The 18,718-nt window shown below is 36.8% G+C and overlaps 1 protein-coding gene across 1 annotated transcript in view; it reads right to left on the bottom strand.

The window, feature by feature from the left end:
- The window catches only part of ENPP2 (ectonucleotide pyrophosphatase/phosphodiesterase 2), a gene marked incomplete at its 5' end in the record, with an annotated part of 106,054 nt that overhangs the window by 55,686 nt on the left and 31,650 nt on the right, over positions 1-18,718 (bottom strand). The window contains 6 exon segments of the mRNA XM_080646927.1: positions 1,655-1,774; positions 2,742-2,821; positions 3,047-3,144; positions 5,585-5,645; positions 8,054-8,179; positions 12,242-12,397. Coding sequence (XP_080503053.1) covers positions 1,655-1,774; positions 2,742-2,821; positions 3,047-3,144; positions 5,585-5,645; positions 8,054-8,179; positions 12,242-12,397 — 641 coding nt within the window.

An 18,718-nucleotide genomic window follows, 5' to 3' on the forward strand; every position in this document is an offset into this window, starting at 1 on the left:
TGTGGTTCCAGGCACGTCTGCTTCCATGACAAAATTAATGTAAAAGACCAACTAGCAACAGCTTGATGGAGTTCTAATTTCAATCATTTTATTTACACATACACTGTTTCTCTATCATAAACTCTGTGTGTGAAAGCCACCCTGTAAACAAATTTCACAATGTTCACAACCTAGCTCATCATAGACTTCTGGGAGTCCAGCCTGAATAAAAACAGCAGAATCAGGCCTTCTACTATAAAGAAACACTTCTACAGACATACGGGAAGTCTTCCAATATTTATTTTTTTAATGAAAAGTCCGTATTTAGCCTTGTATGCTGACTTATTATGCGATACGAATATTTTTTCACCGTGACCTTTTCTCATAGAGCAATACCATTTTTTCTTCTTACTTCATATTCTCTATTTTGCCCACAGATAGCAGCAAACATTTCCAGGTATGAGATCATTTCAGAATGGTAAACACACGGATGTGTGCAGCCCCTGTCCACTCTTCTTGCCATGGTGATCCCACAGAGGTCTGCCAGCCCTCTTTCCTAACCAGTACCCCAGGGAGACACAGCCCCCAATCACAGTTGACAAGAGATGGAACCATCTGCCACTCTTCTTCCACAGGTTTCTGATTGACTATGTGTACCGGGTTATGTTCCTGTGGGGGTTCTGATCCTTCTACCCTCAGTCAGTTCTGTACTTTCAACAACCATTGCCCTGTGTTGCTGCTTTGCTCATGTCTGACCAAAGCAACTGCCTAACCAAGCACATAGTCACAAGAAAAATATTATGTGGAAAGCCATCTACACCCCTTTTTACTTTCTGCCCAACCATTTAATCTGAAGTAAATAGGATGATTTCTTTCAAAGTATTAATTTTCTGGTCCAGCAGCAAAGTAGGATTCCACATATTATATGGAACTTACAAGACTTTGAAAACATTGGGTTAAACAAACAAAAAAAATTAAATTACTGTGGGTTTCATTGAGTTCCCTTTTTTCAGCAAGTTTCCCTATTTCTGTTCACATGTCACCTGGGCCAAAATTTTGGGGTAGTTATAGTCATTCACTCCTTTTTCTCATTGTACCCCCAAATCTATTAAATCATTAAGATCTGGCTATTCCTTCTTCAAAATGTTTCTGAAATTCATCCCTATATCAGCATTTCCACCACTATCACCCTAATGAAGATACTTTTCATCTCACTCTTTTATAATCATAACCGCACATAAACGTACACACATAGACACATAAATATCTGTATATATACATTATAAATGCACATGTATATACATGCCTATAGAAATACATCATACATGTATAAATACAGATACACATACATATTATATATATGTACAGGGTGGGGCAAAAGTAGGCTTACAGTTGTGAGTACACAAAATACAGTTTCTTCTAGTATTATTTTTATTAATTATATTATTTTACATACAAAAAATAATGCAAGAATAAATTATTTATGTACTCACAAACTTACTTTTGCCCCACCCTGTATATTATGTACACACATACACCTACAGATATATACATAATAACAAAAGAAAGAAACATTGCTAAGTGTGAGAAAATTATATGCACCTCTTTTGTTGGTAACAATTTGGGGATGAAATGTTTCGATGCATAGACACACATCCCAAAATGCAAAACTTACCGGTTGACCTCCCCACCATCGATGATTAAATTTCTCTCGCCCCCGAAGATGGAAAGTGGCATCAAATACAGGATCATACATTGAATTGCCAACAATTCCATGTGATTCTGGATACAGCCCCTTTGAGTAAAAGGAAAGTTATCACTAAAGTAACAATAATCCACCCACATTAGTTCTATTATAAATTTTCTTATCATAAAAAATCTGAAGAACAGAATGGACTGGTGAATATAATAGAATCAGGGACATAGAAAGGGAGTGGAGTGACAATTCTCAGGGGGGAGGGGGTGTGAGGGGTGCGGGAAGAGACTGGACAAAAAGCTTACACCTATGGATGAAGACAGTGGCGGGGGGTGAGGGCATGGGGTGGGGTGGGGAATCAGGTGGAGGGGAGCTATGGGGGAAAAAAAAGAGGAACACCTGTAATAATCTGAACAATAAAGATTTATTTAAAAAAAATAAATTTTCTTATCAAAGAAGGTTTTATAGAAACAATTTCTAAAAGTATATGTGTCTGAGCAAACATAAATATTACCTATGGACTGATTTTAAGTCATCTGATAAACATGACATTATTATAAAGAAATTTAATATTTGGCAACTATTGCAATTTAATAACATGGCAACAATTTTTATTATGCCAAATTAATCTTTAATTGAAACTTACTTATGTACCTCCAAAAACATTTTTATATCTACATACATTTTTCCTTTTTCTAAGTTCTATTTCTACCCCAAACAAAAAATAATTAAAATAATTAAGGATGTTTTTAAAGAAGAAAGCAAGGTAGAAATGGAAGTATCTGAAAATTAAAACATAGCAGCCCTTAAGTCAACATTTTTATTTAAAAATTCAGAGGTTTAATGTGTGTGTTCAGAGAGAACTGTACCTAAAAAATTGTTTGTTTTAAAGTTACATTGACATTGCGTTGTAAAAGGCATTTACTGTGAACAGCTGAGGCAGATAAGATGGGAACAGAAATATTTTCTTTGAACACTAAGGAACATGTTTTAAAAAAATCTCCCTTTAAGTCATTTCAGGAAGAAATCAGACCTTTAAATTTATATCATTTGAAAAAATACTTACAGTGGCCAAAGTGTATAAGTTGGGGAAAGTTTTCGTCGGGTACACAGGCCTCATGTAGGGAGAATGTGTGCCACAAGACCCTGGAAACAGAAGTTAAGATCAGAACAAAAGAACTGGCAGGAATCACTTCATGCATAGAAACCCATTCTATAAACCATCAAAGGCACGTGTTAATCTTTACTTTTATATTTCCAATAACAAAATACATTTCCAGCCATGTGTCCACAGATCTCAAAGCCCATAGCTGAGCAATTACTTTGCAGATCATGGATTACAGATGAGAACACAGTATGAAAATGACTTACTTAGTTTTTCAATGTTAGGCATGACCTTGCTGCCTTTTTTCATGTATGAGGCACGGAAACCATCCACAGAGAAGATAATTAATGGAGGACGAACAAACCTGAAATGTAACACATTAAGCTTTAGAAAAATGATTGCCACAGAATTTCCATTATGCTGAGTCATTCTCAATAATTGGGACCAATGATTTCCAAGATGAAACCAAAGATACCTATACACTGCTGGGCTTCCAGCCACATAGCATTTGTGGCACCTGAAGTCCAGAGTTAAATGGCCAAAGTCATAAAATAGCCAGTGAAGGGACCAATATCCCCTAATGTACTTCCTCCATGGCTGCCTCTCACATTGCAAACAAGGTTTTTCACAATGTAAAAAGCTGTTATATTTGCCTAGAATATGCATTCTCTCATTTGCTATCTGGAAAACTTCTAATTTCCTCTTTAAAACCCAGCTCAAAATTTCCTCTTATATAATATTAGTTGCTTACACTTCTGAATTCCTTTAAGATATTAATTCATACCTCTTTTATCATTTATACTAGAGGCCCGGTGCACAAAAATCCGTGCACTGGGGGAAGGGGGGTCCCTCAGCCCTGCCTGCACCCTCTCACAGTCCAGGAGTCCTTAGGGGATGTCCTACTGATGGCTTAGGCCTGCTCAGGGGACAGTGCTGCCCCCATCACCCCACTGCAGCCACCACTGGCCTCCCTGTGCAGGAGGCAACTAGATAGGCTGATCAGAGGATGGTGTAGGCTCTCCCCATTGTCCCTCCACTGCCGTTGGTTGCCGCCCCCCCCTCCCAATCGCCGTTCCCTCCCTCTGCCCACTGGCAAGCGCCTTGGCTGGCCTGGCACTGCCTGCTCACTGTCCCCGTCCCCCAAAAATGGTGGTTCCGCCATTCGGTTGATTTGCATATTATGCTTTTATTATATAGGATTATTATATAGGATATATTACATTATAGTATAATGATCTGTTAAAGTGTTTTAGCTTCTTCACTAGTTTCAAAGCACAGTTTGTGTGTTATTCATCTTTCTATTTTCTGGACCCACAGTAGGGCTTCAATAAATATTTATCATATACCTACATGAATGAATGAATGGATGGATATAAAATTAATAGCAGTAGCACTCCTGTCACTAGAACTAAGCACTAATAAAAATTTATTTTAGGTTTAATTATAAAACAATTGCAAAAATAATTTAAATTATTGAAGATCTCTAAAACTTAATCAGTAAAGGATTGGACTATACATCTAACTAGGGCAGGATCTTATAAAATAGGCCCTTTGTTATATTCTAAATATTCAATTATTCAATCAGACTTGAGAATACTAACTATAAGCAAAACTTTCTGATAATTTAGCTAATATAGGCTTGAGATTATTTGAAGCCACATAATAAAAAGGCATATTTTAAATGAGTCACATATAAAGCATTTAGAGCAATACTATGTGAGAGTTCATTATTATCATTACTATTATCAGTTAACAAGGCTTCTACCACTTAGACTGGTTTTTCCTCAAAAATAACTGAACACATTTTAAACAGTCAGAAATCATTGCCATCCCATTCTAACAATCCAAAGACATTCAGGTGGCCCATTAGAGATTAAAAGGAGGCCAGAATCAAGACAAAATCTAAATATTTGGATTTGACTCTAGCTGGTTTTGCTCAGCGGGTAGCGTGTCAGCAGTGACTGAAGGGTCGGGGTTCGATTCTGGTCAAGGGCACATGCCCAGGTTTCGGTATCGATCCCCAGTAGGGGGCATATGGGAGGCAACCAATCAAAGATTCTCTATCATCATTAATGTTTCTATCTCTCTCACCCTCTCCCTTCCTCTGAAATCAATAAAAATATATTTTAAAAAAATAAATTTTAAATAAATAAATACTTGGATTTGGTGTCCCAAGCTATGCTTAAAACAAACAAACAAACAAACAAAACACATTCCAACAAATACATTTATGAACACACATTTGTTGAAAAGTTATTTTCTGACTGGCATTTTAAGGGACCATGAATTTTCAACCATTTCCTGAAAAGTATAATAAGTGCCTTCTGCTGGTCCCACTTGGGTATTGGGGTGTCACTCTGCTTTGGTGGGAGGTCAAGTTTCTACATCATCTTATATATGTTACCATCTCAGATGATATTTTTGAGTTCTAGAGTCTTCCCTCCACCCCCCAAAAAAGGCAAAAGAAGCACTTTAGGGGGAAACAAAACACACCAAAAAAACAAGTCTCTGCAGAAATGTTTCTTTCCTCCTTCAGTGACATTTAGATACACTTTGTAAAATCTCCAGCTAAATCGGAGAATAGAGAATACTAGTCTCTGATATGTCAGAAGTGTTAGGAAAAATATTTCTGTGAATTTCTCTACTTCAAGATGCATATTGTAGCTTTTGACTTATTATTCATAAATTCGCCTGTATAAGTGTATTTCAGGTTTACATCCTTTTTAAGCATTTGTCCATCTATATCCTGTGATAGTTCATCAATTAATACATAAAATTTCATACTATTCATAAAATACACTTACCCTGCTGGACATTCTGGCGTCTTTATTTCCTCACAGTCATCATCTACCCAATGTGACTCTCCTGAAAGGAAAATGGGTCAATGTCTTGGTGAATCAAATTATAAGTGCCATCCAGAGCCTTGAAGAGTACAATTCCAGGACCTGTGTCCTGGCTGATATTTCTTGCTTATGGGACACCATCTAAAAAGAAACTAAAAAATAAAGCCTGGTGTCTGGTTTGGCTTTCTAAAGCACACCCATACACAATGGGAAATCTAAGGTTTAATAACCCCGAGTGCTGTTTATGCGAACCTTCGGAGTCTAAATGGTTTCTAGATAAAAACACCAGTGGCGTCAGTGAATAACATTTCATGTTTGTTTCCCTCCAGAAATAAACTGTTTGGTCATTAGATGGAACATCCCCCGCTCCTCCCCCCCAAACTTCTCAAAGCCAGAGACAGCATGGCACCACTTTTCTTAGGTTGGGAGGAAAAGCTTAGAATATGCAGGGACGATAGCTGGAAGACTGCAATAGATTATTTGCCAGTGGATCTGTGTATAGCCCTTGAATTTAGGAATAAAAATCAATGCTTTCTTTCACTTTTATCTTCCACCAAGATCTCAGAGCATGAACTACATCTTCTAAGAACAGAGAAGAGAAAGAACTCAGATTTTTTTAAAAAAAATGTGGCCTCCTTCAGAGAAAATAAAAATTATCAAAATAATTTACCTTAAATTGTTGTAAAACAAACAAAAATCACAGTCTTAAACGTGAGTAAAATTTGTGACCAAGACTTTGGAGAAATTGCTCCCATGTAAATAACATTGGAAATCTCCCTGGTCAACAAGAATCTAAGTACTAACAACTGTGTAAGTAAGTACCATGCTCCTTCAAATGTAATAACCCAGGGTGGACACATGGGCCTCACAAAAGTACTGAAACTAGAATTTTAAACCAGCAAAAGCTGGTTTAATGATTCAATGACCAATGATACCTCGGACTTTTTCTTTATTTTCTCATCTAATAGCTTTGTGGCTTATTGGTACATTTACTACACAGGGAAGTAAAAGGGAAGAAGAAACAGATTTTCAATCAAAGTTATGCTTTATCGACAGAGACAGTGATTATTTGGATAGGGGGAATTTTCCTAATTTAATATTAATGTAATACCTTCTTGCCACAACCGAATACTACACATGTTTCAGAACTGATCTGCTTTTTCCCTCAAATTTTTTCTTTAACTTTTATTTTTAGTATTTTAAAATTTGCAATTACAGTTGACATACAATATTATATTAGCTTCAGGTGTACAACATAGTGATTAGACATTTATTTATATAATTTCTGAAATGATCACCCCGATAATTCCAGTACCCATCTGAAACCATACATAGTTACTACAATGTTATTGTCTAGATTTCCTATGCTTATCAGAAACTCTTCTTGAATATTCCATGCCACAGCTAGGAAGAAGGACTTAAGTCAGACACTAAAAAGTGACTTGCAAACTTTACATAAAGATTCTTGGATCTTTCCATTAACTTCTATAAGTGGATGCCATGGCAACTGAAAATCCTTAAAGACAGAAACTGCATCTTTTATATTTCTGGTAGTCCACTAACTATTAATTATTGGACGAAAACCATCATATTATACCATCAAGCATCCAAAGTCAGTGCACATGCATGCATGGCTTTGGGGTAGGGCAGGAGCTGTTGATGCCCTGACCTTCTTTACCAACCTTCTTTAACCTCAGACTGCTGCTAGTGCCTGGGCTTACAACTGTCAGGACCCCTAGCCTCAGGGTAAGAACTCAGATTTACCTTCCTGACTCTGCAGTAGAGCAGCCCAAGGTGAAACTTTACCTGGGACCACATCCTTGCTTGCCTCCCTCTACACCTACTTCCCTTACTCTCTCATATGGGTTTTTCTGCAGAATATTCCCTCAATAAATTCCATGTATGGCATTCCTTTCTCAGGCTCTGCTTCTAGGAAACCCACTAAGGCAGGAACTTTAACCATCTCTTCATTACTGTGGTTCTAGCTAAATACAAAATTTGGGGTTATATCCTTGTTATTTCAGATCAATAAGATGCAGGGAAGCAAAACCAAGAAGGAAGCATGAGAAATGTAAAGGCACATCTCATTTCCTCCTCCAGAGGCCATAGCCAAGGCATTATATCCCCAATAGCCAGGATGTCTTGGAGTATCTTCAGTTTTTACTCTTTTGTTTTTATTTTTTATATGTTTATTTTTATTGATTTCAGAGAGAGAAAGGGAAAGGGAGAGATAGAAACATCAGTAATGAGACAGAATCATTGATTGGCTGCATCCTGCACGGTCCCTACTAGGGATGGAGCCCAAAACCCGGGCATGTGCCCTGACTGGGAATCTAACCGTGATCTCCTGGTTCATGGGCTGAGCTCAACCACTGAGCCACACCAGTTTTTATTCTTTTAAAGCTCAAGCCAATCCAAGAAAACATGTACCTTTGCAAACCACTTGGTAGTTGGTACAGCAGTCTCCTCTGGCCAAGCAGTCCTCTGAGCAGTGACAAGCATGGTCTTCATTTCTTACTTCTCCGCATCTGTCCTTGGTACACTCCCAGCCACCAGCTGAAATCAGCACAAGAAAACACTTTCGCTGCTTCACGCAAACCAAATGAAAGAGGCCACAATTGCTTGCAAGGGTTGCCAACAAAAAGAGCTAAAAACTCCACATCATTTCATCTGCTTGTGAAATTAGAGTTGGCCTGAAGCCCAGATGATATTTGGAGGACTTACACATAGAATGAATGCCTGATTTTTAAATCAGAGTACAAAGCCAAACATGATCAGGCTCCTTAGGGAAAAAAAAATGGAACCCTTAATGATTGCAAACTCTCCTAAAAGACCCAATAAAATGTATGGGACCTGAGTTTTGTAATAGGGGGTGTACTAGTATACCATTGTAGGCATAGTCACTATAGCTCAGCTCTTAATTTCCAAAGTAGCTTTACTTAACTTTAATCAGCTTGATTTATATATAAATGATAGTGTAACTAAATGCCCTCTATCTACTTCTAGATGCACTGGATGTTAAAGTCCTAAAAGGAGTATAAAGGGTTATTAAAAACACTCACAGTTCCAATCATTGACCAAAGTGGAGCGCTACCTACAATGAGAGAGGTCAGAGTCCCTATATTCATGAAGGCCAGGAGGCCAGTTATGGATTTCTGTCGGAGCATACTTGATTGAGAGCTCACGATTCAACTCTCCCCAGAGGATATTTTCAGAAAAGTAATATTTTCATTTTAAAGAGAGTGTTTTATTTTTTGTTTTGGCTTTTTTGTCCATTAGACTGTAAGTTCCAAGGCAGGAAAATACCCTCCCCCCTTTTTCACCATTCTACCTCCAGTGCCTGAGACAGTGCCTAGCGCACGTACGGTATTTCATGAACATCTATTCCATCCCATTGAAAACTACCATGAAAATAAAATATGACTCTTTAAATTCATGATTGCCATATTGAGACATTTCATAGTAAATTCATTTCTTCAATAAATACTTCTATGTTTTCCATGTTCTAGGTGTGAAGAAGAAGGAAGACCCGATCCTGTCTGCATGGAGCTTACTTTTCAATTGGGATAGACAGACCATAAGCAAGGAAACAAGAAAACAGGATAATGTCAGCTTGTGCTGAGCGCTAGGAAAGAAACAGCAGGAGGCACTGACAGACAGTGGCAGGGTGGGGGCTCTGGTTGAGGTAGAATGGTCAAGAAAGCTTCTAATGAGCTAAAAGACACGTCAAGTCTTCATCTCCTAAAATATATGCTAAGGGGAAGGCAATGATTTTAGAAATCCATGCTGTTCCTTATTATAGTCTACTAAGCCACACCATTGTTAAGTGAATAAATAGATAAAGAGATATTAGTTGCCATTCTAGGGAATCATGCCATTACTGTCTCATTTCCATTCTTTTAGAGTGACCTTTGCATCCTGATTCCATTTTCTGATTTCATTCTCCTATCTCCACTGCCTTCTCTTCCCAAGAAGATTAAATGCTTGGAATTCCTTTATCCAGACCTTCTAGTCTCATCGGTCAGCCATTTTCCACGGTTACTTTGACTGATAGAGATCATGGGATTTTTTCCCCCCAATTCAAGGATAATTCTACCCTCTAACATACTTTTATTCCTCCCAAAATTCCATAAGGAAATCCATTTGCTTGCAAAACAGCATCACTATTAACAAGTTTGATTTATTGAGGAACTACTTACTTCATAGAATAATTAAGTTTTTAAAAATTCAGGGTTCAGAGTGAACTATAATGCAAGGTATGAGTCAATCAACTGCCTAATTTTCAAAGCAAGCATGGGAATAAACATAAAAGCATTTAACCTTACTGGATGATAAGAAAGTTACCTATTAGATCTGAAAAAAAGACTTTAAAAATGAGGATATCCATTTTAAAAATGAGAACTGCTGAAAAGAGAGTAGTAGCTCTTGGGCCCTTGGAGAGGAATATAAACTTTGAGAGTGTAATTTTTATAATATATATTTAATTTTTAAAATGCATATACATTTTTATCCCACTCATAGGAATTTATCTTAAGGAAAATAGACAAAAATATGAATAAGCATGAATAATGTTCAATGATACATTAATAATAGTAAAAATTGAGAGAAATATAAATGCTGATCAATTTCTCAATGAAGTAGGTTATATCTGTTCAATGGACTACTATGCAAGCATTCGAAGGATGGTGTATATAAAGATATATATATACAGATACACCCTCACAAGACATATATATACACACTTGTATAAATACAGAAACACACAAAATATTCAGAATTTACACTGAAATATTGATTGTGCTTATCTCCAGAGAGTGCTTCTATCAGCAAAGTAGAATTGCAAAGACTGTTTTCTTTAGCCTTTTGTGGATATTTGATATTTGATTGATATTTGACTCTTCCACATTTGGCATATGTTATCTTTATGCATGGAGAATAAATGACTTTAAAAATGTTATTGCAGTCCACATTTATTAAACATGGGAAGAAAGGCATGAGCTACATTCAGAAAAGGCTAAGCTAGCATCAGGAGATCCATTAAACTTTGCAAGGAGCTCTGAGATCAGGAATCCAGATGGCTGCCATGACGTCAGGGATAAGATACTCAACATAGAGAGGAAACGTAAAATGTTAGTTAGTTCCTCACTGCCAAGCAAAAACCGGCTGCTGGTTTGAAATAATGTCTTAAAGCCAAAGGACTCTGCTGAAACATCTGTTCCATCCATATGTATAGTTTACAAGGTTCTCAGCATTTAGGTTTGCAGACTCACAACCAAGGAACTGGGAAGAGTTCCAAAGGAAAGTAACCCCCTCCCCTCCCTCCCCAAAATGTTTGGAAAATGTATTGTGCAAAAATACCCAAAAAATAACCTAATAAAACATTTCTTATTTGGAGGGAAACAAACAAATAAGAACTACTAAATGAGTTGATGTCAGTTTTCATATAAATTAAGGACTATTTCCTTAGTAGAGGAGAATAATGTCTCTAACGATATTATTAGAAAGATCAGAGAAAAATCAATGATAATAGAATTAGATTTTTTAAAGAATCAGCTCATCATAGAAGTCCAAAAGCAAATAATAACTTGGCCACGGAGCTGTGGAATCTCTGCACCTAGTGGTCTGAAGTGCAGGGTTGAGTGTCATCTTTCTCAGAGAGTTTGTATGTGATGGGCAGCCAACAAAGTATCGTCCAAGTCCTACATAAAGTACTGGGCTTTGGAAACAGAACAGGTGGGATGGCAAAAGTCTCCAAAAGTGTTTCAGAAGCCTGTCTATTCTACTGACTCTTCTAGTATAGAATAAATATGCCAGAAAGTGATTTTATAGCCACCCTGAGTAAGTGATCCCAAGTAGAATTCCAGAGCAATTTTCCACTTGCACAGAGAACGGGGAATAAAATCAGGGTAGACCATAGTCACTCACTATATGATACGATGAAATAAACAAATGCCAGAAACTGTGCAAAATAGATAGATAGATAGATGATAGATAGATAGATAGATAGATAGATAGATAGATAGATAGATGCAAATAAAAAAAAACAATAATTTATGAACATGCACAATTTCAGTCCAGGTGCCCTGGCAGTGAATGCAGAAATTGACAGTAAGAGACAGAAATGATGAAGATTAAAGACAAAAAAAAAAAAAGCCCAACCACAAATATTTCCAAAATCAGGTAATGACTGTAGCTAAGAACCTTCTTTTTTTTTCTTAAACTTTTTGTAAGGAAAATATATTTTATTGATTTTTTACAGAGAGGAAGGGAGAGAGATAGAGAGTTAGAAACATCGATAAGAGAGAAACATCAATCAGCTGCCTCCTACACACCCCTACTGGGTATGTGCCTGCAACCAAGGTACATGCCCTTGACCAGAATTGAACCTGGGACCCTTCAGTCTGCAGGCCAATGCTCTATCCACCAAGCCAAACCGGCTAGGGCTAAGAACCTTCTTGTATGGAAACAAGAGTCACACTGGGTGTATTCATCATACAATTGACAGTCATTCAAGAAACAAAACTCAAACCCAGAGTTTGGTTTGGCAAAAGCAGGATGTACAACAGTAGGGGTTGGTAAGCCATCTAATCGAGGCTAGAGGACCCAAAGGTTGCATACCTGTCTTCAGACAAAGCTCATCAAAGTCATGGCAGCAACTGCTGTAGCTCTTACACAGGTTGTCACACCGACAATCAGGAGGTCCAACTTCTTCAAGTTCAAAGCATCTGCCCTTACAAGATCCGGAGGTGTTGGTCCAGGGGGAGTCTGATAACGCTACAAGATACAAGAGACAAAAGAAGTGAGTCATGTCACCATGGAGGGGTGGCCCTGGGAAGCAGTGCACTGTGGTGATGCAGTCAGACTCTGGCTGAGCAGCATGGCTCTGTCACCTGCTGGCAGGTTGTTGCTTTCTTGTGCCAGTTTCCCCATCTGTAAAGTGAGGAGATTAATGAAAGTAACTCAAGGTTATAAAGAGAATTAAAGGAAACAATCCATGCAAACACTTACCAGATGGTCAGACATAAAGAAAATGTAAAAAGTGTTGGTTATTGGGTTTATGCTTTTTACAATTATTATGACTACAAATCTGTGAGAGTTAGTGTCTCTGCGGATGTGAATGATGTCAGGACAGACGAGAACTTTGACCTATGTACTGAGAGACAAGAGCTCTTTTCCCTATTTGAAAATCCATAGCTTTTTTTGTAAGGAAAATTGAGACTACATGTTCTGAGAACAATCTGACCATATGGGATTGAAATAGAGATTTAAGATCTCTTCCAGCCACAAAAACTATACCTGTAACTAGAGTTACACAAACACAAATTCCACAATCTCAGCTTGTCAAAAATACGTTCCCATTCGTTATTTTCATATGATCATTGCATAGCTAGAAATCCTAAGAACCAACTAAAAGTTAAATGGAAGTTCAATTCATCATACTACTTAAAAGATAAAATATCTGGGAATAAATGTAATAGGACCCGTGTAGAATCTACATGAAGAACACATTAAAACTTTATATAAGGATATTTTAAAAGACTTAATTAAATGGAAAGACATACCATCTTGGAGGTAAAAAGATCCACATTATAAAAATATCAGTTCTTCCTAAATAAACCTAAAGATTCAGTGCATTCACAATAAAAATAGAAAGAGAATTACTTGAAACTTGAAAGAATATTAAATGTTTATAAAAATATAGAAAAAATAGAAAAGAAAGAGTAGGTTGATGAAGAGTAGATGGTAAAATATAATATGAAGTTAAATAATTAGCATAGATTGATTGGTACTAGAAAGTAAGTAGATCAGTATTGGGGTTGGGGAGAGGAAATAGGACCAAATATCTGAGAATTTATTTTATAATGCAAGTAACATTTTAATTTTTAAAAAATTTTAAATTACAGTTTACATTCAATATTATTTTGTATTATAAAGGTAACATTTTAAATCAAAGGAAGAATGAAAACTTAATCAGTAAGTGAAAGAAGGATTAATCAGTAAATTATTTCAGCACAACAGGCTGTCTGAAAAAAAAATTAAGCTGGATCTTCACCCTAGCTTACAAAATAATTCCCTTCTTTTGAACAGAATGTATAAGCAGTGTCTACCTGTTGCTAGAGAAAAATACTTTTGTAAAATACAATACAATTCAGAAATATCTATCAGTTCTTAAAATGCATATGAGTCTTTCATCCAGAAATTCCATTACTAGGAATTTACCTCTCATACATATTTGCAAAAATTTGCTAAGATATATGTTCAAGAATCACTCTAGCCATAAATGAAATATTGCCCAGTCCTTAAAAGAATGAGCAGATCTGTGTAGGCTAATATGGAAAGATCTACAAAATGTCTAAACAATTTCTTTTTTAAGATCAAAGTACAGCCCTGGACAGTGTGGCGAAGTGGTTAGAGTGTCAGCTGGCAGGTGGATTCCAGGTCATGGGCATGTACCTTGGTCACAGGTTCATTCCCCACCCTGGTCAAAGAGCATGTAGGAGGCAACCAATTGATGTGTCTCTCTCCCTCTCTCTCTCTCCTCACTCCCCCTCCCGGTCTCCCTTTCACTCTCTCTAAAAATCAATGGAAAAAATATCCTCTTGTGAAGATTAACAATAACAACAACAAAAAGATCAAAGTACAAAACAGTGTTATAATATTATGTAGTACATATAACTGAAATAAAAAGAGCAATAAAGAAAATGATCAAAAATAAAAACAGCCAGAGCTAGCTAGCGATGAGGGAGAGGGATAGGGTGGGGGCAGATGCATGAAGAAAAAGTGCAAGTATGCATAACTTTTTAAAAATAAACTTTTTGTTCCTGTAATGAAATATTTACAGAAATTACATTTGGGGAAAATGACTAACAAAGAGGGAGACAAAGAGACTTTTTATATTTTTGTTTGTTTATTTATATACTTCTGTCTCTCATGTGTGTATGTATATATATAAAATATTTATTACATAATATGTATTACATGTAAATATCCTAATAAGTGTTATTTATGCCATGCTATTTGTAATTTTATTTCCTTATTTACATGTTTATGATCTTTTAATTTTTATAATCAATATGCATTTCTTTTAAAATCAAGAAAACAGAGGCACAGGGGAGAACAGATGCTAAATGACATTTCTAGGTTCAGCGAAGCCATTTATCTGAACATCCTGTTCATCCTTTACTCCTCTGTCCTCTTTGAAGTCAGAATCACCCTATTTTAGCCTTTATGGCATCAGATCAGTTCAGCTAAAGCAAACAGATTCACTAGACCATGAGATGTGAAACGCTTTTGCATGGTTGACTGTGGGATGTTGAAATGCATACAAACCAAGCCAGTTCCATTTAGGAACTAATGTCAGGTTTCCAAAGCAATGCCTTCCCTCTGGTTCATAAACCACATTTTTCTATTGACTTTGGCCAACCTATCAACAGTGCATGCTGGACCATAAGAAACTGGGGCGGGTGGAGGGGAAAGATAAGACAGGGGGGACTGAGATGTGAAAAAAGGAAAACTAGAGGAAGTCTTATAATAAAAATAAAGAGAAGAAAAATACTTATGATTGAATTATTTGTTTTTAAGAGTACTGCTTCGACAGAATCTTTCCAACAGTCATCTAAAAATTTTGAGTAGCATTCATTCCCATGAGCTGCATACATTAATATGCTTCACTGTGCTTATAGCTGAGATTATAAGAGATCTCAAAATACATTGTTTACAGTTGTTTACTTGCCCCATCTCCTCTTCTTTATGGTGTCCCAGCATGCATTTGAAATTTCTTCTATTCATGTCCTTTGCTTTTCCTTCATCTAATCTCTTCACTATCTCTTTCTTTACTTCCAAAATACCTAATGAATTTAACCATTTTTAAACTTTCTTCATTCTATCAACGTGACTTTTTCTATTTTCTTAATCATTCTCTAAATTTATCCTGCACTTTGTTTTTGAAAATAATTGAATCTCATTCAATAGCTGGTGCCTATCAATTACAATACTCCTTTCCAACCCTTAAACTGAAGACAGCTTTGTTAAGAAAGCTGTCCTTACACTCATAATGGCAAAATCTATCTCCTAAAAAATATTGTACCCAAGACTGGGTTACCACCAGCTTTTGGATCGGAGTTAATTCCTGGGTGTGTATGGATGTGGGACACAGGTGTCAAAATTCATTCGTGGCTGACGTGGATTCAGGTGACAAAGGCAAGAAAAGAAGTGGGAAGATGGACTGAGCCATGTAGTACTTCGAATCCAATAACCCCAAGAATTTGAACTGCTGCACCTTTTTGAATAATATAAAGTGATAGAGTAGAACAGAATGAACTTTGCCTTTGCAGGGCCTGCTTCTTCTGTCATAACAAGCTCCTGCCCTTTCTTTCTTTGTAGTTTGCAAGTCATCCTCTATGCTCTGACTTTTTCATGCTATGCCCAGGTCCCCTATCCTTCTCCCCACTCCAGGTTAATAACAGATTTTAGGACTTCTCTTTTTATTGTACCTGATTCAATGGCCAAATATGGAAAGATTCCCTGCCTTACTACAAATTTGAATTCAAACATCTGTAAAGCCTTCCTTTATCTAACCTAAAAACCAAGAGAATATGGACATGAGCACTTTGGCTCTATAATTTACTGAAAGGTGTAATAAAAACTAAAGGATCAATAAACTTGTAATATCCCATAATTTTTATCTTAGATTATTACTGAGATGTCCATAAAAGCTCAGAACTAACAAGGAACTTAGAGAAAAAACAACAACAAAACCATAAAAGAAAAAAACCCTCAAAAGGATCAAATCAGAAATGTGTGTAAGTAGGAGGGAGGTTTGGAATTTTGTATGAGGCATTTGTCAATACTTTTATGAGATTAAATGTCTACTGCTGCCTTTTTAATGACATGCTTAAATGACGTTACTTTACTTCAAAGATACAAGTCAATTCCAGAATCTTAAAATATAAAGGTTACAGGTCTCTAGCGACACTTTTTGTTTTTATATGGGACTTCAAATTTTAAAACCTGCATATATGTTCATATATGATATGCATAAAAACAATGTTCTGCTTCCCTTATTTTTCACAGTAGCATGACTTTGAAAAACACCAATGTGAAACATGATTTATTTCCTCCAAATTCATAATTCTGAGAAAACCAAGTAAAATTATTTTTACTTTGTTAAATAAGACCTCAATTCTGAAGCACTCCATCTTACCATATATATACAGAGGTAGTGCTGTAGAATTCTGGTGCTATCTATACAGGTAAAAATACTATTGATAAGAACCTAATTGGAAAGAACCTAATTCATGACAAGAGTTGTGACCTAGCCCTAACCGGTTTGGCTCAGTGGATAGAGCATCGGCCTGCAGACTGAAGGGTCCCAGGTTCGATTCCGGTCAGGGGCATGTACCTGGGTTGCGGGCACATACCCAGTAGAAGGTGTGCAGGAGGCAGCTGATCGATGATTCTCTCTCATCGATGTTTCTAACTCTCTATCCCTCTCCCTTCCTCTCTGTAAAAAAAATCAATAAAATATATTTTAAAAAAAGGAGTTGTGACCTGAACATTACTTTCTCCTGGACTCCCAATCATATTTCCCTCCAAATCTCCCTGCAAAACAGAAACTTCCAGATTTTGATGATGGCCGATGAGAGAGGCAGTATTTAAGCTTGAAAACAGTTAGCTCTGCCCAAAGCTAGATGATTCTTCTTTCTAAGTTTTGTCTGGCCCTGGGAGCAGAGTTTGAGATATGGCACCCTATCTGTTCCTCCCGTTTCCCATGGTTCTCAGCTGGAGTGTTTCCTGAAAGTTGAGAGCAACTACAGCTTTGTACCGGCTCACAGACTGCTATGCTGCCTCCTTTTCTAAGAGCATTGAAACGTAACGGTTCCCCTGTGTCCGCCCGCCCCATCTGAAGTACAAAAGGCAGGGAAAGGTGGCAGGGGACATGTATGACATTTGAGATGTCACCCAACGCTAGAATGTAATACTGTCTATGCCTCTTCAGGATCATGTGACTCATTCTTCCTGGTCATACTTTCTTGCATTGAAGTTGCCGTTTTCCCTTGGTATTTTTTACCTTGTATCTTAGCAAGCAGCACCCTCATACAGGCCTGTTTCCCAAATTCACCACTGTTTGTAAATACCCATTTTTGCCAGCACCACTGTTCCCTCCTCTGACAGGTGCTGAGTCAGAGTTCACAGACAACGTGTTAAATAAATAAGTCCACCTGGGACGTTTCGAACACCTGCCCTTTCAGTGTGTAGATAAATGCAACGTCCTCACGTTGAAAGACCTCATAAGCTGCAACAAAACAGAGTTCTATAAACTTCAATCTTAAAAATCAAAAATGTGAATTTAATTTCTAAACCACTCCGATCACATTTGTGATGGTAGTCAGTAGTGTAATTCTGAATGATCTGCAAAGCTGCTGCAAGACAGTGAAACACTGTCCTTTTTTAATCACAAGTATTATCAAATTGACGAGATAAAAATTTAAACACTGGCCTTCAAACATAATTGAAGGTCAATTAAATATATCATCAAATACTCAACATCTTGTATTGTCATTAGCATTAATACGGCATTTTGTTTTCAAAACTCTTTTCTGATAGAGAGGCAACATTATCCCACTTTTCTGGTTGGAAAATCTGATCTCTAGGCCTACTTTGAGCTAGCAAAGGCCTGGCTAACATTTTAGATCATCTGAATATAACTACAGTACTGTTTTCATTAACAAAGGATTTTTCACATTTTGTACATAGGCTCTGAATTATCTAAATTATGTTCTTTTTAAGACATGATTTTGGTAGAATTGATACTTTTTGTTGACTCAAGATTCTATGTTGAACTTTATTGAGGACTGAAATTTCTGTTTTTGCAAACAAGATAGGGGATTCTATATAGTTTTAAGATAAATGAAAAATCACTGCATCAAAGCTCCATGTAACAAAGAACTGAAATATCTGTGCTCTCCTTAGATTTGAATTCAGGTCTTTTCAGTCCATTGACTAAAACCCCTGATTTCTATACTAGGTTTAACACAAAGCCCCATGACATCATGAAATTGTTTTCCTTACAGAGGAGGGTTGATATATCTGCCA

The sequence above is a fragment of the Plecotus auritus genome, assembly GCF_963455305.1.
Source record: "Plecotus auritus genome assembly, chromosome: 11".
Taxonomy (NCBI): domain Eukaryota; kingdom Metazoa; phylum Chordata; class Mammalia; order Chiroptera; family Vespertilionidae; genus Plecotus; species Plecotus auritus.